At 36.0% G+C, this 7762-nt stretch overlaps 2 protein-coding genes across 2 annotated transcripts in view; both read right to left on the reverse strand.

Moving 5' to 3' along the window:
- LOAG_17564 (hypothetical protein) overlaps positions 1 to 6764 on the reverse strand; it is a 14255-nt gene extending 7491 nt beyond the window's left edge. Inside the window, exons 1-18 of the mRNA XM_020450224.1 lie at positions 6560 to 6764; positions 5985 to 6137; positions 5697 to 5813; positions 5512 to 5587; positions 5055 to 5098; positions 4753 to 4936; positions 4291 to 4529; positions 4075 to 4194; positions 3591 to 3736; positions 3348 to 3461; positions 2991 to 3100; positions 2803 to 2902; positions 2543 to 2704; positions 2245 to 2379; positions 1434 to 1563; positions 1133 to 1222; positions 758 to 961; positions 568 to 683 (exon numbers count right to left, since the gene is read on the reverse strand). Coding sequence (XP_020306133.1) covers positions 568 to 683; positions 758 to 961; positions 1133 to 1222; positions 1434 to 1563; positions 2245 to 2379; positions 2543 to 2704; positions 2803 to 2902; positions 2991 to 3100; positions 3348 to 3461; positions 3591 to 3736; positions 4075 to 4194; positions 4291 to 4529; positions 4753 to 4936; positions 5055 to 5098; positions 5512 to 5587; positions 5697 to 5813; positions 5985 to 6137; positions 6560 to 6733 — 2414 coding nt within the window. The 5' untranslated portion in view covers positions 6734 to 6764. The remainder of the gene's footprint in view (positions 1 to 567; positions 684 to 757; positions 962 to 1132; positions 1223 to 1433; positions 1564 to 2244; positions 2380 to 2542; positions 2705 to 2802; positions 2903 to 2990; positions 3101 to 3347; positions 3462 to 3590; positions 3737 to 4074; positions 4195 to 4290; positions 4530 to 4752; positions 4937 to 5054; positions 5099 to 5511; positions 5588 to 5696; positions 5814 to 5984; positions 6138 to 6559) is intronic.
- Positions 6765 to 7197: 433 nt separating this feature from the next.
- Positions 7198 to 7545, reverse strand: LOAG_10853 (hypothetical protein; the record flags this gene model as incomplete). The annotated part of the gene is made up of 1 exon (XM_003146377.1): positions 7198 to 7545. The coding sequence occupies one exon, from the start codon at positions 7543 to 7545 to the stop codon at positions 7198 to 7200; it is 348 nt and encodes a 115-aa protein (XP_003146425.1).
- Positions 7546 to 7762: the final 217 nt, after the last annotated feature.

Below are 7762 nucleotides of genomic sequence, written 5' to 3' on the forward strand. Positions count from 1 at the left end.
GAAGAACGAGATGAATTAGAATGGGATAAGAAAAAAAGAGAAAAGAAGACCAACTAGAATGAGAAAAGAAAGGACATGGAGCAAAATGCATTTTACAGCCAAAAAAAACTACGAAAGAGTTATTTGACTTACGTTTTCGTAAATTTATTTCATTTTTGCCACACAAACACACACACACACACACACACACATATTGCTTATTGTATGCAAAATTAAAGTGGGAGGATAAAATAATGCAAATAACGCATGAAATGATTCTAACATTCATTCAACCCCGTAACTTTACCAAATCAAATGTTAGACAGCTTTTTCGTTGGTAAAAGGATAGCTATTTTGCAGATTTTCTCAGATTTATGTATGTCGCTAGTACTCTCCCAACTGCGTAAAGTATGGACTACGAACTTTTTACTTCAGAGCATTTTGTTCCGCACAAAAGTTATTTTTTTTATGCTCAATTTGGCAAAAATAGGAAATGATGTCTAGGAAGCAACCACCGTCGTTAATTGTGCAATTACTCGAAGATCTATAGAATATCAAATGAGATAGAAAAAAATACGATGAAGCAACCTGCTATCAAGTGTTTCATGTTCATCGCTGAACAGCTGTTTCTGGGACATTTCATAGGCTTTCAACTGATTTATCGAACGTTTAGCTATATATTCGTCTTGTGTATGTTTGCAAATCTAAAACACTGTCAAAAAGATCATTGAGAAGAGTTAAAGGAAAACAATAAAAGCCTTTAGGACAGCAAGTTTACCTTCCAAAGCGCAATTTCAGCTGAATCGCCCTCACACATGTAGCTGAAATATTCTCGGTTGAATTTTTTATGAAACAGATCCACCGGAAGATAATGATGACGATAGAGAACACAATAAAACAAGTAAGCCGCCTTTTCGATTGCAGGCAGTTGGAAGTATTCTGGAGGCGGCGGTAATCTGCGCATTATGTACTCCACGCGTTCCTTAAATAAACGTATTTTAGCATCCAGTGTCTCTCGCTATGTGAAAATAACACGATTGCTAATGCTACCTTAACTCAATTTTTTCACACTAGTATAACTTCATACTACAGGTAAAGTTTCTAATTCTCTTGTCTTTCATTTCACTAAATTAACAAAAACCACAAACCTAACCTGTGGCAACTGTATCACACCAAAATAGTAAAACTCATTTGGGGCTGTGAAAGGCATTGCATTATGACGCGTTGTGGCAGTTCGCTGTGCCTGCAGAAAATTTATTTAAAAACTATTCACGTTGCAATACTGAATGACAAATATGTAAGAATTCTTCAGCGATGACTTCGAATATTTTCATAACAGACACAGACCACATATGGGTGTCAATACTTTATATGTATCATAATGAATATGAAAACAATTTAAATGGACTGAAAAGTGATTAAGGATGTAAAATCGGCTGATGTTTAAACTATACCATTTTCTGTCCATTATGAATTCGTGCTATTTCACTGTCACTTCCACTACTTTCTTCTCCACTCTCGAAAGAATGTTCCCCTCCACCATTTCGGCGAAAGTCCTGAGCGAATTCATTAAACTGCTGATATCTACAAACCAGTGATGAATATTTCATTTTGAACAGCGATATATTCTGCGAAAAAAAAAGCATAAGTAAACCTTGAGAATTATAGCAATTGCAAACTGAAAAAAACGCAACTGATTTTCAATTTGGATGTTTTAACTAGAAAGCAAGTTGTAATGCATAACTACTATGGTTGTTTTCCAATACATGAATCCTAAAAGCCTATTTCAGGAAAAATAATTCGCGAACTAGAAGATTCCCTATTAATGGAATACATTAAATGGAAAGATACATCTGGTAATTCTATCTCTTTCAAGTTATACGCGGCGCAGCTGAACTAAAGTCCCAGCAATCAAGACATAGAATTTTTCCATAGGAATAATAATTTGTAAAAACGCAAGACAAAATAAGGGAAAATTTCAAAATTAATAATAGGTTAATAGTAAAAAAAATCAATAAGAAAACAACAAAAATAATGAAAAAAGTTAAAATTAAGGATTGTGGCCACCTCTCAGAATCAAAAATCAATAATAAGAGTGTATCCACTCTGATTAAGTTAACTGTAATGATATAATGGATCATGGATCATACTGAATGCCTATTGCAGAAACAAAAAAAAAAAAGAAAAGAAAAAAACAGTTAAAAATAAGAATTGTGGTCAACTCTCAGAATCAAAAATTCAACAATAAACGAAAGAAAAGTGTACTTCGAATATGGCGCATCAAACGAAGATTGAGGTCGGCGTGCAGGAACGTTACCATCGTTGTGCATCATCGCTAATTCATGAGCTGCATGCCGTCCAAGATGAGGTCCCAACGACTGTCTGCCACTTGGGTAATACCTAACACGGCATTATGTATTTTGTAATGTATTATCACATATACAGAATTATACGATTCAGTATTTTCAACACACGATCTAACTGAGACGAACGAACATTTCTCACGTTTTCAGTAAAGTTCAAAGCTTTGTTCTTACTAAATAATGGAAATTCAACAACTTACTCGTATGACTGATAACCGGCTGAAGAATGATAGCCATATGCATGCTGCATCATATGTCTATGTTTAGCGAATGCAGGACCTCTATATGGTCCTATTTCGCCCATTTCTGATTTAGTACCGCGCGATAAAAAATCGTGTTCACGAGTACGTGCATGCCGATTTCTTCAAAAAGAGTAACATGATAACGCTCCTGTCTCACTGTAATATACTATCAGGCTTAGGAACTTATGACTAGGAAAAAAAAAAGTGTAAAAATTTACCGACGAAGAGAATTGACGAAGTCTTCTCCGTAACTAACATCATTTTTTGTAGAGCTATCTTCAGAACTCCTATGATCGGGGAACGTATATGAATGATTCACTGTAAAACAATGAAATTATGGGGAAGAGAATGTTACTGGATCACTATACTCAATAAGCAGGTCAAGAATCATGCAAAGTGTAACTACTTTTGGAAGAAGGTCGAGAATCCAACATCGGTTCAACATCCTTCAGGTTCGCAGTGACTTTGGAATCGAGACCTATCATTGCTGAATTTATTTGTTTTCTGTTTGATATCCTAAAAAAAATCTCCAAAAATACACCTAGCAGTATGCTCATTACTGTATACAATCTCTGACAGACCTAACCTCGGTAAGTGAACGCGGTGGTGATCATAGAGCGAATATGTATATGCATATGTATATATGCATATGCACATATGTATATACATATATAACTAACCGGGTGGTCATCACAAGATGGACTTGGCAGTACTGACAGAATAGATTATCCTTCAAAAAAAATAAATTCTCTATATTTCTTACGACCTATGAGAATTTTCGTCGACTTCTACTAATGGAGCTTTCTGCATCGAGCGACAGTCCAAATTATGAGCTTCCATTCTCAAACGATCCAGTCGCTTGATTACTTCCGGATATCTTAAAATGCAGTAACAGATAAGAATAATAACGTGAATAACGAGCAAAAAAATACCTAAAATTCCTTTATCTGAATAAAAGAAAATTTTCTATGCTAGCCAGGAAAGATGAACAAAAAGAAAAACAAACTGTTGGCGGATAATGCGATATCGGTCTCTAATATTTTTCGAATCCATATGCTTTTCATTAGGTCTGCTGAGAGAATCTTCAGCCATAGTTGAATCCGTGGATTGTTCTGCTGATGTCGACATCGCAGTGCCTCGCTCCTTATCATCCTGAAAACAAAGTATGAACAAGTGGAGAAAAAACTGTTAGATCTGTACTAAAAATCAATAACTCGGCACTATATTAGGAGGTATAAGATGTCCGAATTCTCATTGTGAACCCCACTTTCACCAAGATTATTCGATATAAGTGCATTAGTTTGTCAAAGAAACCTACGATGATATACATAAACTTACTTTTTTGGTTTATCACTTAATTTGCCATCAAACTAAAGTTAAAGAAATAATAAAAGAATAATAAAGCACTAGTTTTTAGCGTGCTTACCACAAATTAAATGGAAAAAGATAATCTTTTGCTCTGGAATTTAGAACTATAGAAAGGAACCCACCTTCTTCAAAATTTGTCGCAGTTCATTCTGTCCTCGTGCCTCTTGGACGTCATCAGTTGAAAGTGAATTGACATCCTCATTAAGCACTTCTCGTAACCGATTCGAAGTACTGTTCCTATCCTGAAATGAACACTATTCCTGATGCTCCAGGAAAATGAAGACTTTTTGTTATTGTACTTTCTTTGTTCTTGTTTGGCAACCTTAAAGTTCCCGTACCAAATCTTGTCCTTTGACTGATACCTCGCCAGCATCTGGTTGCTGAGAATTTGCTAGAGAGACGAAGTTCGAAGCAGCCTGTGTTCCTTCGATAGCAGCAGTATTTTGTACTTCACCAGTTTCCTCAGTTAACAATATTGGAGCATCACGAGCACTGATTGCAACAGGTTCGAGTGGAGGCATCTGTAGGTTAGGAATGACTGACTGTAACGTTGGAACAACACGGTTCACTGAGAATCCTGAAATTATAATTTTAAAATTGAAGATGGAAATTACTCATAGAAAAGTTACTGAGGTGATGGCACACTTAACACAGTCTATGCGTGAGCAATGACGTCCAAAAATCAGCACATAGCACAAAATCCTAAATCATTGCCGATTAAGTCATCGGCTATTGAAGGTGCCATAAATAATTCGAGTGATAACGGTAGTGAAGGCAACTGAAATAAAGTAAGGCAATACCTAAAGAATCATGATTAGAAATAGGACCGACACGAGCGACGTTTGCAGAAGGGACAGCTGCTGGGAATGTTTGGTTACAGGACAAAACGCCAGCAGAAAATGATGTCTCTGTCGCGGTAGTAATGGCTGTTGCTATCATAGGAGTAACCTGAGCCACTGCCACCACTGGCAAGTTGCTTTCAGTCTGAAAATAGTCCGGTCAATGTAATCCATTTTGCCTAATTTCGTTCTTGTAATAAGCTTCTAGCCAATTTCCAATGTTTCTATGAAAGCAGAAAACATTTACTGTTTATCGCACTTACCACATGTTCCTCTTCTGGTAGCAGTGCACCTGTTGCTACATTACCTAAAAATTTATCTCTTCATCCAATGACTGTTTTTCATATTGATTTAAATTTTATGTAATAATTTATTAAAACGCAACAAAAAACTTTTTTGCAAATCTAGTCTGCCAGTTATCTGCAATAAGGAAGTAAATAAGGGCCATCAAATTTATTAACCGAAATGTATTCTTCTCCCTCACTAACATTTAGCAAGTTCAAAGTGATAAATATACTGCAAATATACTTTTTGGAAATAATAATCCACGATGCTGTTGCTATTGCCTTGGTTATCCCCCCTCCCCCTCTGCTATTGCTTTACACAATACTTCTGTCCGCGCGATTTTTAGAATTACCCATAAATTACCCATACTTGACATTTATCATCATCTCCCGACGACAGTTAAGTCTCTAGGGATATGATAAGTCAAATTTATACCTTGCGCATCATCAGCAGAAACCAATTCTACCTGAACGTGCTGAACATCATATTTTCCACCACTTACTTTCCTATCCTAGAAAGGAATTTTTTTAAAGACGCAGTTTTCATCTAATCATATATTTCGATTTTAACAAGCTATTAACGCATTATTATCAAACTGGAACCCTGAAGGAATAACATACTTCTATATTATGACCAGGAAAGCTACGTTCAGAATCCAAAATCGTTTGATGAACACCAAACGAATATTGTACTTGCTCATTTTCCTGTTCATGAACCTCATACGAAACCGTTTTTTCCTAAATTTTAGACAAAATTTCGAAGAGAAATCACACAGTCCAAATATATCACTCGCAATATTTATAAAATAACTCTGTAATTATCATTCTATAACTACACCTAGCCATCCGTAAGAGTGGGATGCAAATTCTGTTAAAACAATCCATTCTCATATTATCCAAAATACTAACCTCAGGAATTCGTTCCTGCTGTTGCTGCGCGGAAAATGTGCTAGGAATATTCGGCGTTATCGATGTCTGCCAATTCTTCAAAGGAGCGACGTTACCGGAAGATGCCCGAAAACCTTCAAATGCTGCCGCGCTATATGGGTCCGTTCCAGTTTGCTAAAAGAACATAATCGTAAATCACATTTTTCACGTTTTTTTATTTTGCATTCATCACCTTATTCCAAAGCTGATTTGGAATTACAAAGCAAAATCTTTCTCCCATATTTGGATTGAACCATTTAATAACGATTGCTTAACATGGATTAATCGATTAATAAAAATCAAATTTGGACACTGAAGACAATAATTATTAATATTGCCTTCAAAAATTGTGCCACAGATTTTTGAGAAATATTTAATTCCCCTAGCAATACATAATAAATATAGAAAATTTTTAACTAAGTAACACGGCGATAGAAAGGATATAGAGCTCCTAAACGGACTCTCACAGAAGTAATTAGCCGTTAAAAAAAACTGCTAACTATTCATCGATTACAGTACTGATATAGATTCCTTTAAATAAATAAATATGGACTAACATTCTGCTGATACCACCAGTAGGATTGTTGTTGTTGTTGTTGTTGTTGGTGCTGCAAACCTTCGCAGGTATTATCATTGGTCAAGCCAACACACTTCCATTCATTACCATCCTTTGCATTGTTCTTTTCTTGCTGCTGTGTATCGGTTTGTAATTGCCAATAAAACTGCGACATCCGCAAGGATATGCATCAACTAGCCTGAAACTTAACTTTATAAAAGAGTTCAACATAGAAGATATCTAAAATACAAAGAAAACAAACGTGATCGTGAATAGCATTAAAACTAACGCTTTCATAGTAATGAATACATCCAACACTCACAAATTACTTTTTAAATAATACATGAACTAAGAAAATGTTTTCATTTCAAATGCAATTGAGAAATTATTTGAAATCAGCCACTTTCTAAGACCATTGACAAAACCTAATAAACGAACGAACTGATTGAAAGTACATGATCGTGTCACCATCGGTATTCCTCTACGTTCACATTCATTCAACAATCTGTAGACGTAGCACTGACGTCAAAATACCTTACTATTTGCGCTGTTACACAGTATATAACCAGAGAAGCAAATAACCAGAGAAGACCGAACCAGAGAAAGTTATAACCAGAGAAGCAAACAGAACACCTGATTCTATTTTGTTTTGTTAGAATAAATGAGTCCCGTTTGGAAAATTTCATCGTGCTTATTGCACTTTGCACGTGAAACATGCACCTGCACGTGCACCTCACTACGTGACCCATAGTACAAATGAAGAAATAGATCAGCAACATACCGATAACTAACGGAACCATCGATAACGTACAACCAACGTCTCGCTTCTCGATTGTGCCGGTATTTCGCGGATAGCTGTCCCCGTGATGGACGGTTTTCGGTTTGATCTTGAAGTTGAGGATGCGGAATGTCTGTATGTGTATTTCGAAGATTTGATGTTTGGTTGTTTCGGGAGTGAATTAGGTTGGTTTTGCATGCGGTTGGCATAAACTTAGCTTTAGAACTCTTGCAGTTTTATAGTTTTCCGGATGATCGTTTCTTGGCAGTTATTGCGGAAATTATTTTGTTGTTTTAAGACCAATGATGAGCGATTCGATACCACCAGAAGTTGTTGAACAGTTGCGGAGGTTCAATGAAGCATTAACAGTTCTCGAAGATACTTACCAGAAACATTTTTCGAATTCCTTGGAAGCGAATACCCAGG

Source organism: Loa loa, assembly GCF_000183805.2.
Source record: "Loa loa unplaced genomic scaffold supercont3.93, whole genome shotgun sequence".
NCBI lineage: Eukaryota > Metazoa > Nematoda > Chromadorea > Rhabditida > Onchocercidae > Loa > Loa loa.